This window comes from Miniopterus natalensis, chromosome 19, assembly GCF_054644295.1.
Source record: "Miniopterus natalensis isolate mMinNat1 chromosome 19, mMinNat1.hap1, whole genome shotgun sequence".
In the NCBI taxonomy this organism is placed as follows: Eukaryota; Metazoa; Chordata; class Mammalia; order Chiroptera; family Miniopteridae; genus Miniopterus; species Miniopterus natalensis.
Genome location: NC_142099.1, coordinates 12,951,873 through 12,977,071, shown reverse-complemented (window position 1 = coordinate 12,977,071; position 25,199 = coordinate 12,951,873). Strand labels below are relative to the sequence as shown.

Genomic DNA, 25,199 nt, shown 5'->3' with positions numbered 1-25,199 from the left:
ACCGATAAACTAGAACTCTGTAATTGCTACAGAGCCTGAAACAAAAATATAACTAAATGGAAAGAAACATTCCAAAAATGATTGAATGAATGAATTTGTCAGTCCTATGCCAACATTTGACAATCCTTGAGGTATTAAAAACCACCATCCTTGTTTTACAAATAAAGTCTTTACAGGGCCAGAGGTGTGGCTCCAGAACATCAAAGCCCACTGAATCCTTTTTACCTTCCCCAAACCTCGCCTATTCAGCTCAAAAGGCTTACAGATAAAGCTTCTAGGAGGAGCTTACATTTCTTTCCCTGTACCTTTGAGAAGCAAATACCTAGTCGTCTTCAAGAACTCTTATCTGAGCCCTAGACAGTTTGCTCACTGGTTAGAGCATCAGCCCATGGGCTGAAGGGTCCCTAGTTCTCTCATATGGGGGTGTGTGTGTGTGTGTGTGTGTGTGTGTGTGTGTCTCTCTCTCTCTACCTCCCTCCCTTCCACTCTCTCTGAAAAGCAGTGGAAAAAAGTATCCTGGGGGGGGGATTATTAAAAAAAAAACCACAGAACTCTTATCTGAGCCATCTTTTAAAATGCAAGTTTCTGGGAGGTAATCTTCATTGAAAGAAAATAAATTAGCCATCTGAGCAGATCAGTTAACTTGTTTCAGCTGTTAAACACCAATCACTAGGCAACTCTTTTTTTAAATAATATTTTTATTATTTTTAACCCTTACCCGAGGATATTTTTTCCATTGCTTTTCAGAGAGCGTGGAAGGGTGAGAGAGAGACAGAAGCACCTATGTGAGAGAGACACATCGACTGGTTGCCCCAACAGGGGCCGGGGATCGAGCCTGCAACAGAGGTCCTTGCCCTTGGCAGGAATTGAACCCAGGACCCTTCAGTCCACGGGCCAACACTCTAGCCACTGAGCCAAACAGGCCAGGGCAGCAAGTCTTAAGTTCACCAACTTTTGGCCTTGTATTACAAAATAAGCTAGAAAACAGATTTGGATAGTTTCTTCAATAAGTGGTGCTGGGAAAATTGGACAGTTACATGCAAAAAAATAAATAAATAAACGAGACTGCCAACTTACACCATACACAAGAATAAACTCAAAAGGGATAAAACACTTAAATGTAAGTCACAAAACCATAAAAATCCTAGAAGAAAACATAGGCAGTAAAATCTCAGATATCTCACAGAGCAGTATTTTCACAGATACATAGACTACAGCAAGGGAAACAAAGGAAAAAATTAACAAATGGGACTACATCAAACTAAAAAGCTTCTGCACAGCAAAAGAAACCACCAACAAAATGAAAAGAGAACCTACTGTATGGAAAAGCATATTCACCAATGATATATCTGATAATGGTTTAATTTCCAAAATATACAAAGAATTCATACAGCTCAACACCAGGAAGACAAAACAATACAGTTAAAAATAGGCAAAGTACCTGAATAGATACTTCTCCAAAGAGGACATACAGATAGCCAGTAGACACATGAAAAATGCTCAAAGTCACTAATCATCAGTGAGATGCAAGCTAAAACAACAATGAGGCATCACCTCACACCTGCCAGAATGGCTGTCATCAACAAATCAACAAATGACAAGTGCTGGCATAGATGTGGAGAAAAGGGAACCCTAGTACACTGCTGGTGGGGATGTAGACTGGTGCAGCCACCTCAAAATACCATCACATTGGGGATTAAGTTTCAACATATGAATCTGGGGGACAGGCTACATTTAGTCTATGGCAAGGATCTCTTGTGAGGAGAAATCAAGAGAAGGAAAAAGTCTAAGCTCGGTTCACAGATGAAATGGGGTGGTATGTGGATAAAAACCAAATAGTACTGCCACACTGTGACCCCAGTGGTGAGGGGAAATTCTCCTAGTGAAGAGATTCGGACAGTACATCTGGTCATCCACTTTGTGTGGAAAGATAAGGTGAGAATATACACAGTCATAAGAGCAGTGACAAATGTTCTGGTTAGTTGGTCAGGAGCTTGAAAATACAAAAAGTGGGAGATCAAGGACAAGAAGTTCTGAGGATGAGATGTCAATGGACCTATAGGAGTAGTCTTGAAGTGTGAAGATCCAAGTAGGCAGGATGAGTCAGCCACTATTTGTCATCAGCCACCTAGTTTTAAACAATGGATACACTAAATGGAGTAACTAGTGGTAGGAATAGAGGCATGGACCCAAAGCAAAGGTCCGACTCCCCCAGGCTCAACTAGCTACTGCTGCTGCCAATGTCCAACCTGCCATTAATAGACACCAACACTAAGCCCTGGATATGGTGCTATTCCTTGAGAACAAGCAGCCACTTAGGGGCAAGTTGGAGACAGTAGATCCTATCACTTTTGACTGGCATTGACACATATTCTGAGTATAGGCATACCTCATTTTATTGCACTTCACTTTTTTGCACTTCACCAATGTTGCATTTTTTACAAATTGAAGGCAGGACCAGCAAAAAGGTTACAACTGGCTTTACTGCAATACTTGCTTTATTGCAGTGGTCTGGAACTGAACGCTGAGGTATATGCCTGTATAGGTTTGCCTTTCCTACCCATAGGGTATCAGCTAGTAAGTACCACTCCCCAAGGATTTACAGGGTACTTGACCCATCAGCATGAGATACACATTACATTACTTCAGACCAAGGGGATTTACATTATAGTAAAGGGGGTGTGGCAGTGGGCATGTGACCAAAGGGTCCACTGGCTTTATACTGCCCCATTCAGAGGCCACCAGTATAATAGAGCAGTTCAGTGGCCTCTTAAAGACACAGATGAGGCGCCAGCTTCAAGGTGAAACTCTAGGAGAATGGGGCACTACCCCCTAGAACATGATATATATCCTAAATCAACAACCATTGTATAATTCTGTGTCCCCAACAGGTAAAATATGTGGACCTGGAAATTAATCACATTAATCTAGATAGCAATCAAGTAGCCTCCACTTATTTTCACTACCAGTGAACCATATGGGAAATTTCATTTTGCGGTCTAGATGTCCTGAAAACCAAAGATGTAATGCTTCCTCCTGGGATCGAAGTAAGAATCCCTTTTGAACTTTGGGGTCTTCAAAAGAACCTCTTTTGAACTTTGGTAGCAAGAGGCAAGCGGACAAGAAAAGAAGTCATCACACTGTCAGGAATGATTGACTGTGACAGAAAAGGGAGGACTACAGCTACACATGGGAGGCAGGAAGAGTATTTTGGCATTCAGGTCATCCACTCATGATACGCCCATGCTGTTTTTCATTTGTTTGTTTTTTAATCCTCACCCAAGGATATTTTTTTCTTTGCTCTTTAGAGAGAGTGGAGCCCGGCCAGGCGTGACTCAGGGGTTGAGCGTCAACCTAGGATCCAGGCGATTGGGGTTCAATTCTTGGTCAGGGCACATGCCCGGGTTGCAGGCTCGATCCCCAGTGGGCCGATCAATGACTCTCTCATCATTGCTGTTTCTATCTCTCTCTCTCCCTCTCCTTTCCTCTCTCTGAAATCAATAAAGATATATTTTTTTAAAAAGTACAGAGAGTGGAAGGGAGGGAGGCAGGGGGAAAGAGAGAAACATCGATGTGAGAGAGACGTCGATTTGTGGCCTTCTGTATGAGCCCCAACCAGTGCCAGGGATCAAACCTGCAACCCAGGTATGTGCCCTTGACTGTGAATTAAACCCTCGACCCTTCAGTGTGCAAGCCAATGCTCTAACCACTGAGCCACACTGGCCAGGGCCCATACTCAGTTTTAACAGTTAATAGGAAAATAGAGCAGTCACAGTCTCAGATGGGCATGGTAACCAAGGGCACCCTCAGAGTTGAAGTTCTGGGTCATCTGACTATCCAGCTGTCTAGACCACCAGAGGTGCCCGCCAAAGGTGAGGAAAATCTAGAATCAGTGGTGCAGAAAGGCGACTAAGAAGCCATCAGAGCCTCAAAACCAACTGTAGCAATGAAGGCCATAGACTTTCCAACTGAAGCTTCTCTTGAAGTTTCCCCAAGAAATAAAACCAAATATAATGCTATAGAAGTTTTTCCCCACTGGGTAAACTAACCAGCAGAAGTATGGGCCTGAGCAGTGCAAAGTGGTGAACTGTAGACATCACAGTGCTTCCCCCAGATCCTTTCTTTAGGGTCTTTCGTGTTTCCCAACTGTTAGAAAGATCAGTTGCTGATGGCTCACAGCTGCCTTCCTAACTGGAAATTAACCTCAGTCACTCGGAACTATCTTGCCTTCTCTCAGAAGGTTTCCCACAATGATTGCCTGGTTTAAGGATACAATGTCCTGGCCCCTTTGCCTTAATTTGGAACAACTGAGAATAATTATCTCCATTCCAGAGCTCCTGCAGTAATTCCAGGATCAGCTGAGGACTCAGCTGCAACCACAGTGTCAGCTACTCGCTGTTCGATCCTGTTTTCTTCACTTCTCTATAGGTAGATCTCCCAAGAGCACTCCCAAATAAATCTTCTGCCTGAAACCCTCCATATGAGTTTATTTCCTGGGACACCCAAGCTAAGACACTTAGTCTTCCCAACCCTACATATTCTTTCCATTAGCCACCCTCCTTGAGCCTTTCAGGCTGAAGGATACAAAAAGTCACCATATTCCTCCTCTCACTGTCTATCACTTTAAAGATAAGTTTTGGCCCTGGCTGGTTTGTCTCAGTGGTTAGTGTCGGCCAGCGGACTGAAGGGTTCCGGGTTCGATTATGGCCAAGGGCACGTAACTTTGGTTGCAGGCTCAATCCCAGGGCACATGCAGGAGGCAACCAACTGCTGTGACTTTCTCACGTTAATGTTTTTCTTTGTCTCTCTCTCCTTCCCACTCTCTGAAAAGCAATGGAAAAAATTATCCTCAGGTGAGGATTAAATAAGTAAGTAAATAAATAAATATAAAGGTAAGTATTGCCCTGGCTAGGTGGCTCAGTTGGTTAGAGCATCATCCCCCACACCAAAAGGTTGTGGGTTTGGTTCCTGGTCAGGGGACATACCTAGGTTTCGGGTTTGATCCCCGTTCGGGTGCATACAGGAGGCAGCTGATCAATGTTTCTCTCTCACATGGATGTCTCTCTCTCTCTCTCTCTAAAAATCAATAAAAACATATCCTCAAGTAAGGATTAAAAATAAATAATAGCCCGGCCGGGCGTGGCTCAGCGGTTGAGCGTCAACCTGGGATCCAGGCGATCAGGGTTCGATTCCCGGTCAGGGCACGTGCCCGGATGCGGGCTTGATCAGTGACTCTTATCATTGATGTTTCTGTCTCTCTCTATCCCTCTCCTTTCCTCTCTCGGAAATCAATAAAGATATATTTAAAATAATAATAATAAAGATCAGTTTTATTTCTGTAGTTTCTAAAGTAATATATGTTCATTATCCTTATACAACACTCATGTTTCCATGTGGAAAAACTACTATTAGACCAGATTCTCAACCAGGAATACTGCCCCCTACCAAAAACTTTGAAAACTTGTAGGGGCAAGATTTTTGCTGCTTCACAATGATGGTGGGGGAGTTCCTAATATTTAGTGATCAGAATTAAGATATACTAAACATCCTGCAAGACACACAACAAAGACTTATTCTATGTCCTACCAGATGTACATATTGGTGAAAAGCTTGTTTATGACGATGAGCTTAGACTTTGTTTTATATATATACACAAAGTATTTTTTATTTAGCAGTTTTAATGTCTACTGAATCTTCTAGGAATGCAATCATCATGTAAATTGAGGGAAGACAGTATTTTATTTTGTTTAGAAATTTAGCAAGAGCCAGTCACCATTTCAGAAAAACCTGTTAACTAAGGCTACATTTTCATGGCATTCGGGTGGCTATATGACATACCTATATTGGTCAGGATATTTCATTATGGATTCTAGTTGTGCCTAAGCATTTACATACTGAAAAATACTGTTTTCTATAAATTACTTTCCTTTTATTTCTCCTTTATAGAAAATTTAAGAGTATATACACAGCTCCGGCTGGTGTGGCTCAGCTGGCTGAAGCATCGTCTTGTGCACTGAAAGTTGTCAGGTTCAATTCCTGATCAGGGCACATACCCAGGTTTTGGATTCCATCCCTGGTCAGGGTGTGTGCAGGAGGCAACTGATCAATATTTCTCTCTCTCCCTTTCTTTCTCTAAAAGTCAACATTTAAGAAAAAAAATTATAAAAAAAAGTATATATACACACATGTACATGTAATTGTGTGCATAGATAATGTTATCAATAAATTACGTTTCAGGATACTAAAGAGCTTTACAATTTTTGTGTGTAAAAACACACACAGCAATGGTGGGAATCCTAGGAAGATAGCAGCTGCAATGAAAACCTAATTTTTGATCCCTGGCTGGTGTGGCTCAGTTGGTTGAGCATGGTCTCATGCATCAAAAGGTTGCTGGTTTGATTCCCAATCAGGGCACATGCCCAGGTTGAGGGCTCGAGCGCCAGTAGGGGTATGCAGAAGGCAGCTGGTTGATGTTTTTCTTTCCTCCTCCCTTCCTCACTCTCTAAAAATTGATAAAAAATTAAAACAACAACGAAAACTTGTTTTTGGATTTTCTTGAATCCAAAAAGGTAGGACAAACAGACAGCAAATCAAAAACTAATTAAAAACATTTAGACAGAGGAAAAAACAATGATAAAAAAACAGAATAGAACTAGGTGACAACGTATACTTTTAATCCCTGTAATACAAATGGGTAGGGACATCAACAGCTATCAGAACTGTATAGCATGTGTTGGTGGAAGAAGCAGAAAAAAGCAATAGGGTATCTGATAGGCCCAAGAACAGGAGAACCCCAGTATGCCCCTCTGATATTCCCTAGAAAGTTCTGTAGGTGAATTTCAGAACAGCTGAAACTGGCATGGATTTTACTCCTCCACAGTATGTGATTTTTAAGAAGCCTAGAGAAGATGGTCTGAAGGCACTATAGCAGTCAGGTTGCCATGAATTTTTAAAACTGACACTCCTGGTCTCCATTCCAAAACAGGGCACCACATTGAGATGAAAATGCTTGTCAATGTCTACAAAAAAATTTACTAGGATTTTGATAGAAATTGCATTAAATCTATAAATTTGGGCAGAATTGCTATCTTAATATTAACTGTTCAAATTCATGAATATGGTATATCTCTTTTATTTAGATCTTTTTTTAATTTTTAATATCTTTATTGATTTCAGAGAGAGAAAGGGAGAGGGAGAGACAGAAACATCAATGATGAGAGAGTACTGACTGGCTGCCTTCTGCACGCCCCCTACTGGGGACCCAGCCTGCAACCCAGGCATGTACCCTGACTAGGAATTGAACCCAGATCTCCTGGATCAAAGGCTGATGCTCAACCTCTGAGCCACGCCAGCCAGGCTATTTAGATCTTTAATCATCTCAGCATTTTTTGCAGTTTTTTTTTCAGAGAGTGGAAGAGAGAGATAGAGAGAGAAACCATCGATGTGAGAGAGACACGTCAATTGGTTCCCTCCCACACGAGCCCTGACCAGGGCTGGGGATCGAGCCTGCAACCAAGGTACGTGCCCTTAGCTGGAATCAAACCCAGAACCCATCAGTCCATGGGCCAATGTCTAACCACTGAGCCCAAATGGCTAGGGCTTTTGTAGTTTTCAATGATCAGCTTCTGCACTTTCATCCAAATTATTTTATTCTTTATTATGCTATTATGAATGAAATTGTTCCTTTAATTTCATATTGAGATTGTTTGTTGCCAATATATAGAAATTTCTTGTATATTTCTTATATCCTGAATCCCTGCTATACTCAATTACTGCTAATTTTGTTGTTGTTGATTCCTTATAATTTTTTCTACACGTTAGAAATAATGTAAATTGAATATACATTCCAGACCCCCAAATGATTCCATTTTAACCTTTCTTATATACAGTATATGTCTAATGTACTGTTTAATCTAGAAGTGAACACATTAAAAACAAAAAGGAGCCCAGCTAGGCGTGGCTCAGTGGTTGAGCGTCGACCTAGGATCCAGGCGATAGGGGCTCGATTCCCGGTCAGGACATATGCCCGGGTTGTGGGCTCGATTGATGACTCTCTCATCATTGATATTTGTCTCTCTCTCTCCCTCTCCCTTCCTCTCTCTGAAATCAATAAAGATATATTTTTAAAAATACAAACAAAAAAAACAAAAAGGACATGAAATGTAAATGAAAATTTAACAAAAAGAAAATGAAATATACAATAAAAAATAAAAATCTAATAAAAATAAGTGACAAAAGCAAAAAAACACAAAAATATTCACAGCACAATTTCCTGAGATGATAAAGTGAAGTTTAGTGGTAAACTGATTCATACCCATGCATCCTCTCCTTTTTTTGTCACCTGAGAGGCACAAGCAATCATACAGGAATCAGCATGAAAGGGTTGCTGGGTTGAGAAGCAAATTGCTTGAGGTGGGAGATGTTCTAGAACTGAGGTTTTGACTGTATAGGTTTTTGTTGATACCCCTTTCATGTCCAAGTGTCTATTACACCCCCACATTTAATCAGTTTACTTAGGTATACAACTCTAGAATGGAAATAATTTTCCTTTGGTATTGTAAAAGTAATGATCCATTGTTTTTTTCTCTAAAGATTCTTTTTTTAGAGAGAGAGGAAAGGAGAGAAAGAAAAACAACAGTGTGAGAGTGAAACATTGATCATGCCTCCTGCATGCCCCCTACCAGGGATCGAGCCTACAACCCAGGCATGTGCCCTAACTTGGAATGAAACACACAACCTTCTGTGCACTGGACAGTGCCCAACCAACTGAGCCACACCAGCCAGGACCTGTTTATTTTATATAACACTCTGTTCTGGTTTTAGGGATATATAATCTCATATTTCTAAGGACATTAAAGATTTGTCTCCTTGCTAAATTTTCATCTTTCTGTATAGTCTGTTTCTTCTAAGTTGCTTCTTTTGTTTGTATGAGTCTCCATCTTTCATGCTGGAGACTGTCCACAGATGTCTGGTAATTTCTGGCTGCATTTGTGTTTATGGGGGTACTATAAAGCTGATTAAAAATATCAATTGTAGCCCTAGTCAGTGTGACTCGGTGGTTAGAGTGTTGGCCGGTGCATGGAAGGCTCGTGGGTTCAGTTCTGGTCAAGGGCACATACCCGGGTTGCAGGTCCATCCCCAGCCCTGGTCAGGGCACATATGGGAGGCAACCAATTGACATGTCTCTCTCACATCCATGTTTCTCTCTCTCTCCCCATCCCTCCCTCCCTTTACTCTCTCTCAAAATCAATGGGAAAAATAAATATCCTTGGGTGAGGATTACAACAATAACAACAAAATGTGATATGGGCACAAAGACAGACAAATAGATTAATAAAAGAGAATAGAAACACCAGCACAAGGATATATGTTATCTGTATGTGTATTTGTAATATTTGTACATATATACGAATATTTTTTCCAAATAGAAATAAAACTGGTCCATACCATACTGATTGATACCATATATGACGATAAATTCCAGGTGGATTTAAAAACCTAAATATAAAAGGCAAAACTATAGAACCTGTAAAGGATAATAAAGGAGAGTATACTTTTAACCTTGGGTTAAGAGAGATTTATAAAAATATAAACAGTAACCATAAGTAAAAAGATAAATTTGGCTATAATAAATAAATTTCTATTCACCAAAAGATAACAAAGAGAATGAAAAGACTAAATTTCATTACTATATCTCCCCTCCTTTGTTCTTGTTATATGCCTCTTTAGAAAAATCCCTTTATTTTAATTTTAGTGGGATTTCCAGAGGAAACAAAAGTAAAAAAATCTGGAAGATCTGCTACTCAAAGTCATAGTACTAAAAACTTTTTTAATGAGAAAAAGATCCAGCAATGTTTGTGCTTAATTATAGTTTATCTAACATATATAAAAAAATAAAAGCATAGCCAGCAAAGGAAGAAATATTTTCCCAGGTACTTCCTCAAATTATCTCAGAAACTATCCAATCATAGTGCTCCCACACCAAGGGAAGCAGTTAACCCCTACACCTCCAAACACGCTTCCTTTTTTGGGGAATCTGATGCATCCCTGTCTAGAAATTCTCTTGGGATTATCTGTACTTAACCTATCTCCCCCAAAAGGAAAATTATTTTCTACTGGTACTTGACTCTTACTTATAAAATCAGGTTTGGAAGTAGAACAAAAAATTCAGAAACAAGGAGAAGGTTTGGGGCCAAGATAATTTAGGAAACCCTGGATGGTGCCAGAAAGTGGAACAGCCTTGACAAAACCAAGACCAAGAAATTAGCATAAATAAAGGTTTTATTGGTCAGTCTGGGCGAATGACATACTGACATACCCCCAATTCACTGTTCCACACACCAAGGCCCTGAGGTGGCAGGAGGAGAAGCTAAGCCGATTGATGGTGAGAAAAGGGTGGGAGGTGGGAAGAACCTGAAGGCCTCTGAGGGTTAACAAGGCTACCGGGACCGGGACCAACGGCCTAGGAATAAATCCAGGATGGAAAAGGCATCATCCAGGGCTGGAGGTGTTGGTGATTCTGGATCTAAGGAAGAAAGTGATACATATAGACACACTAAATGAAAGAGACTGGGCAGAGGCAAAGGATGGGAATAACATTAAAGGGCAGAAGAGTAAGGGTTTCCCTTTCCCAAGGAATTAAAAGGTGGATCACTTTAATTCACACGCTTCACTTACCATCTCTAGGATTGCCATCTGCTTCTTGACGGGTTACTGTGGTCTCTGTTCGGCCCTCACTGTCCACCACAGTCCGGCGCTCCTCTACTGTCTACAAGGAGAAGCCCCCACCATAATCCTTAACATCACCAAAGGTGAGTTCACTGGTTTCTTTACAAAGATCCCTCTGTCCAGAGCGTCCTCTGGCCACAGTTCCCTTTTACCCCTCTCCCGAACTCACCCCATCTGGCCTAGTGATCTTGGTCACAGAGACACTCTTGAAATAGGATTTGGGCTGGGGCTGCAGAACTGGGCCAAGACCCTCCTGGGAAACCTGGGAATCAAGATCTAGAAAGGCAGAGAGAGAATACAGGAAAGACTGAATCTAATGGAAAGGGAACAAGTGTGTCAGGAAGAAACTTTAGGGAGGGAGAACAGACAAAACTGAAGAACAACAGAGGGCTGGTAAATATCCTCTCCAGACTCACCCTTGTCCTCTTTGGCTCTAGGATGGGGGGTCACAGGCCACATATCATCAAACTGCAGAAGAAGCCAAAGTAGATGAAATGACACCTTTCAATCTGAAATTTGAGGACCCAAACTATTCCCAAGTTGTAAAACCACCTTTCCCCAGAAGAGATAATCCCATACAAAATACGTTTATTTACTCATTATTCCTCCTTCCTAGCTGTTTTATGTACCCTTCTACTAAAAAAGCCCTCCTCCCTGCTGGCGTGGCTCAGTTGGTTAGAGCATCATCCTGTGCACTGAAGGGTTGCCAGTTTAATTCCCAGGCAGGGCATATACCAAGGTTGCAGGTTCCATCCCTGGTTGGTTTCTGGAGGCAGCCTATCAATGTTTCTCTCTCTCTCTCCCTCTCCCGTCTTCTCTCTCTAAAATCAATAAAAACATATCCTTGGGTGAGGAAATTAAAAAAATAAAATAAATAAATGAAAGTGGTAACCATGGTAAATTTTTAAAAAAGCCTTCATGAACTGATACTTTCCTGTCCTCCCCCAATAATCCTGCCTTGTCCAAGAATCATGTAGACCAGTGTTTCTTGTTATTTTTTGTTTTTAAAGAAAAAGCAGAACTCTCATCTCCCCCTAAAGAGAATCCTACAAGAATCTTAATATAGGAAACAGATAAATACACAAAGTGGAGGGCCCAGGATTTCACCCCGTCTGTTAGATTCCAACAAGGATTCTAGTCTCTGCACTCTCTTAGTTGTCTCATTTCAGGTTCAGATGTACTCACCCTATGAAAAGGTCTCTGGGAGCCCCAGTCTGGTGCTGTTTTTGGAGAGTCAGTTCTTGCATCACTCTCCAAGGTCCCCCCAAAGATCCTGGGTTGGCGACTATCTGGATATTTAAGCATTGAGTCCCGAAGCGTCTGTCCCTCCTGCAGTCTCTCACTAGGTGTCTCTGACTCAGGACCTGGAAGTTCTGCAGAAAGGTGGCAGGTGCTGGGGTGGGAAAGGGCTTGGGATCTTTTAACCCCCCTTGAAATCATCAGTCTTCTCACACTTCCCACCCCCCAACTACTTTCTGCAGGCTCCTTATTTCACCCATCAACCCAATAGAAACCATAGGTTCTCCCTCAGGGGCAGCCACACACCGGGAGGATGGGAAGGCAAGGTCCAGGCCCCCATCTCGCTGAAGATGTTATTAAAATCCCGTACTAGGTCATCAAAGCCGAAGTTATCGTGGAAACGCATCCCTCCTCCAGGGCTGAAGCTGAAGCCGAAGCCAAATTCCTCAGGGGGTTGGGGACCCTCAAACCTCGAGCTCCCAGGGCCCCAGGTGGCTCCTTCTTCTTCTTCTTCCTCATCATCCTCATCTTCATCTCGAGTCATCCCTCCAAAAAAGGGATCTCTGTGGCTGGGGTGGAGGCAGATTGGCCACCAAAATTTCAGCACTCACTACTTAAACCATAAAATCAACTCATGGGTGGCAAAGTGGAACAAGAATAGGTGTCTGGGAAGCTGAGGTGAGGGTTAGAAGACAGGCCATGGGGGTATTGTTTTTAATCAAAGTCAGTCCTCACCTCTTGGCTCCCCCCAAACACCTCCCCTCCGCTTTTCTTCCGTGTCCCCCAGCCCCGTCCCTCTCCCAAGGTCCTGCTCACTTGCTCACTGTCCTCTACCCCAGAGCCCCATTGTCTTCCCCACCCGGGCCCTGTTGCATCACCCCAGACTGGAGAAAGGCTTAAGCTGTTTTTCCTCCTCTTTTAACGACCGCCTAGGTTACTGTCGAGGAGTGATCAATGTTGACTTCTATCCTCTGCACAGGAGTTGAAGGAGTGGGGATAGAGGATGTTTTTCCAAAAACAGGGTGTCTGCGATCAAGCTCCCCTCAGAAGAACCACCCCCGTCCGACCCGGACCCATTCTCACCTCCGAGGTCCAGAAAAGCCAAAAAAGCCCCGAAAGAGGTCAAAGAGGCTCATTCCCGTATTGGGATTCGAACCTCCGAACCCCACCTGAGGCCCATTCACACCTGAAGAGTAGACTGCGCTACGCTATCGGAAATTGAGCGAAGAGTTAGCTCACGCTGCCGGAAAGCAAACCTGCGACCCAGACGCCCTGTCGTAAAACGACCGTAAGCGGGACGTGGACGGGGGCGGGGCAGACGGTCCTCTCAAATTCGCACGGTTTTCACTTTACAGCACCAGTTCGTTTGTTTTTTCCGGTAGTTGTTGTTCTGAATTTTCATTTTCCAATGATTACCCGTCTCCTAAGCCGATTCTCCTTCTTGCTGGCCAACCCAGTCCAATAAGGTATTTCGAGGGTTTAATGGTAAATGGCGCGGATTAAGCGGCCTGACGGCAGCTCATTTGCACAAATAAACCGGTCCCAGGCCCACCCTCACTGCCGGCTGGCCACGCCCATAGACGACCAGTCTTCCATCTGAAGTCGCCACCTCGCCCCTTCCTCGGCCCCGTTTATTTCTGGACTGACCTGCTAAGTCTAAGTGGAATGGACAAAATTTTTATCAAGCTCCTTCTAGTACTGAACTCCCCAGACTTTAGTTGTTAGACATGGGGGCGCATGCACTTAACCTCATCTCTCCGGTTACTAAGGAGTTTGTCATAACCATAAAGGATTGTTTTAATTCTATGCAGGTTTTACCACCAGCAGAATAAAGGCTTTGTGAGAGACCAAGGGAAATCTAGTGAAGAGTCTTGGAAGAAATAATTTGGGGCTCTAAGTATCCCCCTTTCCCGATCATTCAGTGGCTTTCAAAGCCTCTCTTCCCCTCCACCCCTACCTTAATCCCATCCCTGGCCTTCCTCTAGACTCCTTTTCAAGGGGTTGGGTATAGCTATGGGAAATGAAAGCACCCAAGCATCAACTACTGTAGTCTACTCCTAGGTAAACTGGGCCCCAAACTTCAGTTTTGCCTGCACACAGTACATGTTGCCCTCCTTTCCAGTTCACTTGTATGGACCCAGCTGAATTATACTTAGCCATTTCTTTCAGCTACTTCTTAATCCTCTCCATTTCCACCCAATATCCACTATCCCACTCCCTTTACTGCCCAAAATGTGCCTTAGATGTAGCAGTTTGTGAAGGAAATGAAGATTTCTGGTGGTTCTTTGCAGGCAACAGGCTGTGAAATTCTTAGGGGAGAAGGGAAGGGAATCCCCTCAAGGGCACAATACTAAATCATTAAGGTCAGAGGTGTTCTTAAAGGGTGAAGATTTCATTTTATTCCACTGCCTTCGGGGCCTGCTAGAGGAGGCCCAGTTGGTACAGTAATACTTATTCACCAAGCTGGTCATCTGCGAGACTGAGGATGTCCTAGACGGAGCAAGAATGGGCAGAGGCTGAAGGTAGAGGTTTTCTTTTTATATATACAAGACACATTAATCCATTAAATTTGAGGACACAGTACAAAAAAAAACCAAAAAACAAAAAACACTTCAACTAATCCATCTGACAATGCTGTTCATATTCATGACGCCATTTTTTGTTGTTGTTTTGCTTCCTAATAATAAAGGAGGAGACATAGGGCTGTTGGGCTGATATATATTTGGGGGTCCCCCCACCCCACCTCACCCATACACCACCAGGGTGAACAGGAGGAGAAGGAAGGGCAGGGCCCACAGCAAAGTTTCATAATCTTGAATGCAAGGGGGAAGGAGGAAAGGAAAGGAAAAAAAAAAAAAAAGAAAATACAAATCCTATAATACATACAACAGAGTGGGGATGGTATGGGAATGGACAGACATGAAGCTGAGTCATGGGGTGGGCCAATGGGGGTGGGGGGGCAGCGGAACTCCCCCACATTCCTCTCTCTCTTTGATGCTGTTTCCATAGTTGCCAGGCTGAGAAGCCCTCTCAGAAGATGGGACCAGGAAGGAGAGGGTCAGGGCCTCAGTTGGCCCCCCAGCTGTAGCTGTTGTAGGCAGACTTGTTGGTCTGGGGCTTCTGCGGGATGGAGCTGGTCTGGCTACGTTGCCCGCTGCCCGTCTGCAGGGGAATGGGAGGATGATGGAGAGGAAAAAGGTGTCTAGTTAGTGTGACAAATTTGTGACATCTTCAGGTGGAGATTTGGAAATCATCTTGCTCTCCCATTCCCCTTGCTTAGAAACTACTCTGAAGCTTCTTGACCACAGAAAATTTGGTTGATATAGCTGCTAGAGCACCTCTGACAAAAAAAAAAAACACCTTTAAATATGGGAAAGATGAAAAGAGGGCAAGATACCTTTAGAGATGAAATAGTGAATCAGTACTACTCATTTTCAATTCTACCTTCTCCCCCCACTGCCCCTTCTCTGAGAAAATGCAACTCTCTAGAGAATTATGGCCTCTTGGAGATGAGTGATCACACATGATTTCATTTTCACTGATCCCCAGGAAGGCCTCAATTTGGAAAGCTGTCTTTGAGAGCAAAGAACCCCTTATTCCAGCTCCCCAGCCACCTATGGTGGAGAGGTCATTTATATCACCCCATGGCTCCCCACCCCTACCAAATATATCACATCTGTGAGCCCATTACAAGCAAGGTAATGAGGCCCCAGGCTCCAGATGCTGCCCCAAGAATCCTTTCCATTCCAGTAAACAAGTGTTTCCAGAGTTGAGGAAGGGCAGAAAGAAAGAGGGCATTGAGGAGGGGAGGACAAGAGAGGAATGGGAGGCCAGAGAGCTCAGCAAGGTGTTTGTGTTTGTGTATCCCGATTTGTGATCGTGCAATCTTTTCTCAAGTTCCCTAAGACTGTGGAGGTGAAATGGGGACTGAAAAGGAGTGGGTTCAAGCATATCATTCAGTTTCATTACCTGCTCCTCCTGCTGGCGCTGGCAACAGAGAATCATCTGCAAATATGGTAGCTGAGGCAGAACCAGGATATATGGAAAATAAAGGGACAAACTTTGACAATAGAACTCCACCATTATTAGAAGGGAAAGCTATAATGTGAGGGAAGGGGGAGGGCTGGGAGAGGTGAGAGGGGAGGTGTGACCCAGGTCTGATGGGATGAGGACAACTGTGCTATGGGAGGAGGTGGAGGAGGAAGGCAGCAAAGGGATTGGGCAAAATTAGACCTCAATCTGGCCCCTTCTCTGACATCTCCTTTGCCGGCCACTTGTGTTATGTGCGCTTGTGTCTGTAATGTGCTGTGTGCCCATGGCTGGCGCTGGGGAGGATTGGGTGGAAGTGGTGGTGAGGAAGGGTAAGAAAAGGAAAGGGGAGGCAGTTTTAAGGGAAAGGAAGGAAGAGGAAGAGAAAGGAGAGAGGGAGGGCTATTACCTGGCCATCCTGCTGCAGGTGATGGTGGAGGATCTGGGAGTGCGGCTGCTGATGGGGGGTCAGAATGTGCATAAAGGGGGCAGGTGGGTAGGCAGCAGCTGTGGCTGGATTGATGGGCCCCCCACTTCCTAGGGCTGAAGGCAAGTTGAAGGAGGCAGCAGGAGTACCGGAATGAAAACCTTGTTTCTCAAAGGACTGCTATCCAGGAGGATGGGAGAGAGAGTAAAGGGGATCAGCAAATGAATCCTTGGGATTTGGGTCCAGGCTCTCCCACCCTCAAAAAGCAGCATGGTGTTAACAGAAAGAACACTGCACCTGAAGTCAGATATTCAGGTCTCAGTCTCAGCTCTGTGCTTTAATAACTGTGTGATCCTGAGAAAATTACTCCATAAGCCTCAGTTTTCTCAAACATAAAATAGGGATGGTACTGACCTCTCAGTTGTAAGGACCAAATGAGAGGATGGATGTGAAAGCACTTTGTAAAATGTCATACATGAGCATAGTGAAATCTGCTTACTACTCTTAGCACCCCCACCTCTGGAGTTGGGTAGAAATAGGAACTACTTGGATTTTTCCCAAAAGAAATGAGTAAAACTGAGGTATCTTGAGTGCTAAACGTCTTGGCCATGAAGTATTCCACCATAACACTTAATACTTTATATCAAACTTTTAATTATTTATGGTGGTGGGAGAAAAAAACAACAATGCAAATCTGTGGATAATTCAAATGCTTCACTTTAGTTATTTACGCTTTGCCCACTCCTTTCCCACTCTTTGTTATAGATATACTTACAAAGAATGGAATTAACTAGTTTTCCTTCATTCCACACTCATTCTCTTTGAAAGTTATGAAAATGGTGGGAGTGGGTAAGTAAAGGACCAGGACAGTTACACAATAAATCACGACACATTATAATTTTCCAATCTTCCTATGACATTTCTCATTTGTACCCCCGCTCCCTGAAGACTAAATTTAAGCTTCCTCAAGAAATGAAAGTCTAAAGATGAATCATTTTCTAGTAGAATGGTTTTCTTGACGCCTCTATTAGGACACCTGCTCACTTCTATCACTGCAACTCCACCTTCTCTATGTCCATCTCTTTCCACTGCTATCCAGAGCCAGGCACCTACCTGGGTTTTGGAGTACACAGAACCCGAGATATCTGGCACGCCCGTGTTACTGGAGGTGACTGACACACCTGAGAGAGGAGGAAACAGATAGGAGGATTAGCTCAACTAGCTGCCTGACCCCTCTTCCTGGGAGGAGGTAAGTGACATGTGCAGTCTTTCTAGCTATAGTACTGCAAGGGAATTTTGGTCTGTCTTTCCAGCTTCAGGTCAGTCCTGAGGGATAAGAGCTCATGACACAAAGGCTAGCTAAGGGTTCTCTTGTCCTTTCCAGGTGTGTACTGAGTATATGTATAAGAGTGAGGTGAGTTGTTTTTTGGGGGACAAGGGAATAGCCAATTCTCACTAGCATATAGTTTTCAAAACACCCCTGTGGCAAAGCCCAAAAGGAATGTATTAAACTTTTAATGTCCATTTCAAATCAATCCACCCAAACTTCACACAGTCCTGCTCCAGAAGACAGGTAATTCTCTGGCTCTTTCTGTTCAGGAAGAGACACTCCTGGGCTCAAAATCCATGCTTTCACATCATAAGGTAAATACTAGAGGAGCAGTCCAATTCTGCCTTGAAGAGCACTTTTATTCTCAGAGCTTCAGCTCACTTAGTCCAGCTTCTCCAGTCTTGGAGCTTCTAGGCTGTATACTTACGAGCTGGCATAAAGATCAAGTTCCATTTACACATTTTAAGGAAGGGGGAGGGGATAAGGAAAGTATATAGAAATAGGCTATGTCCTACAGTCTAGGTGAAACACAAAACCAAAATGTTATTTTAGTTTACAACTTTAGCTTCTCCCTGAGATAAAGGCTTTAATCCATACTCTGACAACTTGCATGTTTCCTGTTGAAAAACTCTCTACAACCACTACAACTTAAAGGAAACCAAAGTAATACAATTCCTCATTTTAATTTGTACTCCTTCAACTGAAATACACATACTCTACCTTCTGGGGCAAAAGGTCAAGGAGATAGGACAACACCATCGGGTAAACTAATCTAGTATCTTACCTTACTAAAGAAATTTTATGCAAAGATTTGAGGTAAAGTAACTCAAATTTAAAACTTTTAAAAGATATATTAGTTCTCATGAAATGAGATAAAATGAAACTTCAGAAAAACTTGGCATTTTAGTCTATGTCCTTGGAGCCTTCTCCTGTTAGGAGCACTCTGACAGAAGAGTTTTTTAGAAGCGCTATACTGAAGTGACCAAATCAAATCACAAATGAGGAATCCTCCATTAACCCACAATTCAGCAGCAATCCCCCTTCAAACTCCAGAACCCAAATCCTCCCAATGCCTAGGACAAAGGCAGCCGTCAAAAGTTAAGCCCACCTTAGACAGCTACTTTAGAATCTTCCCAATAGAAGTGGCATCTTAACCTGGAAACCCCTCCCACATCACAAGTCCAGATAGTTCCAGGGAGGAGCAAACACCAACTAGGAAAAAGAACAGAACTACAGAAAGCAAGCATGAGAAAATACTTCCCCGTGTCCAAAGTATCAACTCTACTTTCAAGGCACTGAAGTAAAAGACGGGGACAATACATGAACTGACAGGGTATTTTTTCCCCCTTCCCTTTTCAAACCCCAGGTGCCCATCTGGCAAATCATCAGTAATAGGCCTAACTTTAAAAACAAGCTCATTTATGGAAAAGGCTAAGCTGATGAGGTTTGTATGGAAGGTTTGAGAGTAAAATGGAATAGACAGGATATAAATAGAACATTTTTTAGGGAAACGAAATGATGATTGATCTTTAGTGCAAAGCCTCAAACAGCTTGCTGACACCCCTTGGTCATCTCACACAAATGGGAGAAATGGCTAACTTGACACTCAAGCTGGGTGATAAGGAGCAATTTAGTTTCAGTGTGCCCCTACCTGGTGCCATTCTTACCAGAGGCTGGCCTAGCTAAAACCAGTTTATAGTCCAGAGGCCTTAACTTGAATAATGGCTAAAGGGACTGGAAATGCAGGGGGGGGAAACAATTCTCTTTGTAGTAGTCTTAACAGCCTCAGTGAAAGCATTAGAGGCACTAGAAAATAACGGATTGGTTTCCCCACCTACCCTTTACCAGTTATTAGAAAGCACCTCAGACTAGAGTTTTCTTGCTTTCCTTCCAAGAGTCAAAATCCCCCTCTATCCCTGATTCTCAAACATGATGGTCATACTAACACCATGTGGACGGTAGGGAGGAGGAAAAAGAACCAATCTCTCCCTTGGAAAGTTGGTCACACCCCCAGGGCATAATTACTCCAGAGGGCTAGGAACAAAGAAAGTAGAATACCTGGGTTTCCAATTAACCAAGAACGGTGTTCTCATTGTGCAAGTTAACTCTGTAAACAAAGGGCTGGTGGTGTACTAGTTGGATTGAGTAGGGATGAGAATTTCCACAGTCAAGGAGATGTCTAACCACACCTCTCCCACACATCCTTAGCTACACCCACAAGTGCAAAACACTAATAATCCACAATCCCTGAAGGGACGAAGAACAATGTTCCAGGCTAGCACAGTTTCTCAAGACTTTATCAAATCTCAACCAGCCACTTGGCCTTACGGAACCAAATGTGGGAATTAAGCCTTGAAGATACTTCCCCAACAACAGCTCTGAACACCATCTCTTCTACCTTTCACCATGACATGACACTTTTTTTCCTTCCCCCCCTGCTTATGTCAGGGGCAGGGGAAGATCTAAATGGAAAGTGAAGAGCTATAATAAGCATGGAGAATCAGGGATTTTCTACAAATAATATTCTTTACCAACCAATCAACAGGTTGGAAACTGAGACTGTTTCCCCTCCCCCACCTTCATAAAATCACCATACAGAAAAGTTACCAGTTCTTTGGCTATGCTGGGATTTGATTGGAAAGGCCACCCTCCACCCTTCATCCACTGCACAACATTGGATCCTAGTGTCCAGAAAGACATGCACGGAAAGAACGCCAGAGTTAGCTAAAGAAATACCACAGTTTATTGAAGACTACAAATATTTTTGTTACAAGTTGAAACTACATGCCTTCCAGAAAACAAAAGCAACAGCAGGTGTGTGCATTGATGCTTCGGAGGTGCTGCACCGCTTGAACTCGAAATGGGTAAGACAGGGTCAGACACATGGGGGAGAGGGAAATGGGGGAAGGGCAAGTTCAAAAGCCCAGAAGGTATCCACCAACTCATTTCCCCAAGCCCCGCAGGCCATGGCCTCAGCTCAGCAGGCTCTCCTCAGTGGTCTGGTTTCTGAAACAAGACTTCAGTGCAAATTTATACACACACACAAAACATAGCCCCCAGCCTTGGGCCAAATTAGCTCTCTGCCGTCCAGAAATGCTTGTAAGGGGGTGGATATTTTCTTCCTAAAAGGAATCAAATACATAAAAATAAATGAATTTAGAGGTTGATGAGGAATAGGATGACAAGAACCTTCTGTGGGGTTGGGAACTGGGGGTTCTCAAAAGGGCTGTTACAGAAAGTTTCTGAAATCTTAAGGGAGATAAGAAGCTAAGATTTCCAGAATCAGGTATGCTTTCTCTTATTGTCAGTCACCTACCTCTTGAACTTCTTAAACTTGGTCCAGCTAAAACTTAAATCTAATACTCTTGGAACGGGGCCACTCCAAATCAAAAATCTTATAATCCTCCCCACGAGGGATTAGGGTGGATCTTGCTCAGTGAGAGGAATAGCCACAAGGAGTCTAGGTAATAAATCTCAATGGGTGCCTCAGAATTTCTTTAGTTATATCTTGACCTAAGTCATACAACACAATTCAAAGCTGTTAGTTCCCAGACCAACTGCCCTCTGTGCTCAGCTCAAAGTTTCCCAATTATTAAAAACCTTGGGCAATTTATCCACCTGGAGCCCACACAAGGGTGACAAACACAGATGCAGCTCCATCCAAATCATCATGAAACCATGATTGAGCAGAGATTTTTGAAGTACAACCCTCAACCCCATCCTCCTCCCGTACCCATATTCATCTACAAATCACTGAAAAAAGTAGATGGAACTGTTTTACTCCAAGGCTCCTTTTCTTACTCCCTGTCCTCCAAAAGAAGAGTGTAGGTGTCAGGTATAGGAGCAAGGGATGGGCTAAGAATCTTTTAGGTCAGTACCCATTCAGAAGGTTCCAACATTTCCCTCCCTGCCATCAGATATGCAAATAGATTTTGTAAACAGACCAGCCATACAAATGAAGGAACCTAAAGGTCCAACTCTCCCAGCCCAACTCTCACTTTATTGAGTACGGGCATACCTCGTTTTTACTGCACCTCACAGGTGTCACATTTTTCATAAAGTGAAGGCAGGACCCTTCACCATCAAAGATTACAACTCACTTTATTATGGTCTGGAAACAAATCCACAATATCTCTGAGGTATGCCTATACTCATGCCCTAATCCTTTCTCTCCACATCTTAGGTCTCCTAGCTAGGGAATAAAAAGGGGTCACATGAAAAAAGCAGTACTACAAAGAGATTTAAGCTAAACCTACTACAGCATGCTAGCAAAGAAATCATTTAACCCTCCTATTCAGTAAATATATTCCCTCTTGTACAATCAGTACCATACATATTAGCCCTTTCCTCCATTGACATCTCAGTAAAATCCTGGGGACCCTTGACCTGCTTCCCACCCAAATATTAGGACAGCTAGCATATGCTAATAGCCAATAAATGCCCCAGGGCATCCCTGTCATGAGTAGTGAATACATGGTCTAGTATCAAGCTCCTCTGTTGATGCTGCTCAGGCAGACACACAAGTAGTCAAACATTAACAATCATACATGGAGCAGCAGCACACCCTCACCAACGCTACTTTCTCAAGCAAAAGTCTTACTCCCTGAAACTCATTTAAGAACATGTCACAGACACCACTGACAGCTGGGGTTAAGGTAAGCTTACCAGTGTTGTATCCATGAGACCCATATCCACTTGGCTGTTGGAAAGGGGTGGCCGATGCATTCACACTGACATTCACACCATGCTGCTTGGAAGAGGTAGGAGCCACCTAAAGAGCAGAAAGGCCAGAACTGCAGTGAAATGGCATCAGAGTACCATTCAACCCCACCGGTCTTCCTCCAGGGACTGAGCATTCAGATGACTATCCATAGTGATGTAGGCTCACCACAGTTTGCTTAGTGAAATGGGCTTCCTACCTAGCTTTCTAAAATTAGTGAAGTCAAGAAATGGTAGTCTGAAAGGGAAAGGGGCAGTAGAATGAATGGCAGTCTGTGGGACCAAAGCTGTATGCTATCATATCCTTCCTTTAGCTAATTCTAAGAACAGGTAATCCCTATCCCAACACCCCCCCCCCCCCAATTCCAGCCCCAACTCCCTCCCCCAGGCCAGAAACAAACTGTTCCTCTTCATACATTATTAAAAAGTCCTTGAAAGCAGCTAGGATAGTGTCCAGGGCTAGGATGATTTGCCACAAGCAAAGACCAAGCCCAGGTACTCACAGGAAACACAGCAGGCCCATACTGGAAGGTGCTGGGGAGGCCCGGAACCCCTGTATAGTATGGCAAGCTGGTGTAACTGTAGCCAGGAGGCAGCGCCGGGTTCAGGAATGTCTGCTGCGTGGTGTGGTGAGTCTGCGTCTGGTTCTGTTGGGGTTGGGCCAAGGTAGTGGCCGGGGCTGGGGAGGAGGCATCCCCACGGCCGAACTTTGTGAGGTCACCTGTGACAGAAGAGGCTAAATGTACTTGCCTCTTTCACGCTCCCATACCAATGTAGAATTACTACTTCTGGTTTCACATAATTCCAGAAAATCCTGTTAAAGTTCAATTCTTGAATTACATTTCTTTGCAGCTCCATTTAGCATTGCTCAGCACATAGCAAGCACAGTTCTAGTTAAGAACTAATGCTGAATGACTGCAATCCTGTGGCAGAGACAGGCTCCCAGAATAAAGTTCCTGCATGACTTCTTTGCCTACTCATCTTCTTTCACCTCCAGCAACACCCCCTCCATGGGGAACACTCCATGCTGGATTCAAAAAACAATAGCCATAGCTGGTTTGCTCATTGGTTAGAGTGTTGGCCCAAGGACTGAAGGGTCCCAGGTTCAATTCTGGCCAAGGGCACATACCTCAGTTGCAGGGTGAATACCCTGCCAGGGTCGGGGTACATGTGGGAGGCAACCATTCATTGTGTCTCTCTCACATAGATGTCTCTCTCTCTCTCCCCCTTCCATTCTCTCTGAAAAGCAATGGGAAAAAATATCCTCGGGTGAGGATTAAAAAAAAAACCTGATAGGTCAAGAAAATGATAGATCAGTGAGGACGATAGGTCAGACAAAAAAAGAAGGCCCATGGCCAAGTAAGGCAATGGCAATGAGACTGCCACTGTGAGTAGAGTACAGGAGCAGAGATGAGCAGAGGAAGGCTAGTTCAACCACTGCATTTCTGGGAAACAGCTGGAGAATGGCTGAGGAAAACCAAGTCAAAATGTCATCTGGAATCACAGGGAGACAACAAAAAGTGAGATAAGGAAAAAGTTACCACATGCCCATCTTTAGCAGGATTCTGAATCTACCAATACTGATTCATCACATCCATTCTATATTTCTGCCAAAGATCTTAATTGAACTGGGTCCCTTCCTGCTACTAATCAGGTTTTTGCCACTAATCTCTACACAATCTCCCTTTATCTAGTCCTATGCCAGTCCTACCAGAATAAGGGTTGCTGGCCAGGCTACCATCCCTCCCAGTCAGCGGCGTGGTGGGTGTGGGAAATGGGATGCTGTAGTAATCCTAGAAAAAAGAGCGGAGACTCAATGTTATTCATTCTCCAACATGAATAAGTATATAGGTTGAGAGGCAGGAAAATGTTGAAGTAATGCAACTTATCCAGCCACCGAAAAGGCTGGCTAGAGCTGTCACAAACTCCAAATTACTCTTGCATACACTGTCCCCCCTGCCTGGCCATGAGCACAGTCAGGCAAGGTCTACGGGTATGCCCACTGTAAAACACAGGAAGTCCATCAGGACCAGTAATATTCTCAAACCTCTAGATAATTATCCTTAATAGTCTACTACTATTGATAAAGTAAAATCTTTCTAGAATTTGAAGTATCTGAAACATACAGAAAGCATCCTGAGAGTTCCAGGGTACTCTGAGCTATATAGATTGCTAAAATTTGTTTACTTCAAAGATGCCACAACTCTGATTTTTTTTAAGTTACCTTCTATTAGAACCACTCCCAAGACCTCATATTCTGATATATCTTAAGTCAAAGTGTGAGTATGAAGGTATGGTTTGGGAAAGAACTATGACGTCAACTGAATATTTGAAAATAATCCCCCCAACACTAATGTTAAGATTGCTTTCTTTTCCTAAGCTTTATACCATATACTCACCAATGGAAATCTTGTCTGAAGCATCTGCAAGTCATCATAACCATATACTTGTGGCTGAAAGATACAAGCACGTAACAATACTAATGTGGACTGGTCATGATGCTAGCAAACCAAGAAGCTAGGAGACAAGATTAATCAACAGAACATTCATAAAGAACAGGAGACAAATTATTTCCTTCAATTTCCTTTAAGAGGAAAGAAGTGAAGTACAAAGAGATTAAATGATTCATAAAATGTCTTGAAGTATTCCTGAAGTACATACTGGTGATTCAACTAGACTGGCCTCTGGGCAGCAGTAGAGTAGACGCAAGTCATACATGAATAGCCT

At 43.3% G+C, this 25,199-nt stretch overlaps 2 protein-coding genes and 1 non-coding gene across 11 annotated transcripts in view; all 3 read right to left on the bottom strand.

The window, feature by feature from the left end:
- Positions 1-9,366: 9,366 nt before the first annotated feature.
- HAX1 (HCLS1 associated protein X-1) lies at positions 9,367-13,441 on the bottom strand. The gene is made up of 7 exons (XM_016221625.2): positions 13,051-13,441; positions 12,274-12,536; positions 11,914-12,101; positions 11,145-11,196; positions 10,898-11,004; positions 10,678-10,768; positions 9,367-10,525 (listed from the first exon to the last, which is right to left on the bottom strand). The coding sequence occupies exons 1-7, from the start codon at positions 13,101-13,103 to the stop codon at positions 10,440-10,442; spliced, it is 840 nt and encodes a 279-aa protein (XP_016077111.2). The 5' UTR covers positions 13,104-13,441; the 3' UTR covers positions 9,367-10,439.
- Positions 13,442-14,484: 1,043 nt separating this feature from the next.
- UBAP2L (ubiquitin associated protein 2 like) overlaps positions 14,485-25,199 on the bottom strand; it is a 41,377-nt gene continuing 30,662 nt past the window's right edge. For 2 of the 9 annotated variants that reach the window (XM_087827627.1, XM_016221501.2), the window contains 8 exons: positions 24,872-24,925; positions 24,184-24,265; positions 22,976-23,193; positions 22,419-22,524; positions 17,537-17,604; positions 16,406-16,600; positions 15,937-15,987; positions 14,485-15,129 (listed from right to left, as the gene is read on the bottom strand). In XM_087827627.1, coding sequence (XP_087683753.1) covers positions 15,034-15,129; positions 15,937-15,987; positions 16,406-16,600; positions 17,537-17,604; positions 22,419-22,524; positions 22,976-23,193; positions 24,184-24,265; positions 24,872-24,925 — 870 coding nt within the window. In that variant the 3' untranslated portion in view covers positions 14,485-15,033. Of the gene's footprint in view, positions 15,130-15,936; positions 15,988-16,405; positions 16,604-17,536; positions 17,605-20,473; positions 20,876-22,418; positions 22,525-22,975; positions 23,194-24,183; positions 24,266-24,871; positions 24,926-25,199 lie in introns of those variants that run through there. The other 7 variants (XM_087827626.1, XM_087827628.1, XM_016221500.2 and 4 more) reach the window with 4 other exon arrangements.
- On the bottom strand, positions 24,338-24,473 carry LOC148090889 (small nucleolar RNA SNORA58). The gene has a single exon (XR_015716137.1). It is a non-coding gene; the product is annotated as a small nucleolar RNA SNORA58 (small nucleolar RNA).

Coding starts and splice junctions, on each gene's coding strand:
- HAX1 (XM_016221625.2), bottom strand. CDS start 13,103: ATGAGCCTCTTTGACCTCTTTCGGGGCTTTTTTGGCTTTTCTGGACCT. Junction 12,537..13,050: donor GGCTTTTCTGGACCTCGGAG/GTGAGAATGGGT, acceptor CCTCCACCCCAG/CCACAGAGATCCCTTTTTTG. Junction 11,197..11,913: donor CCCAGAGACCTTTTCATAGG/GTGAGTACATCT, acceptor CTTCTTCTGCAG/TTTGATGATATGTGGCCTGT.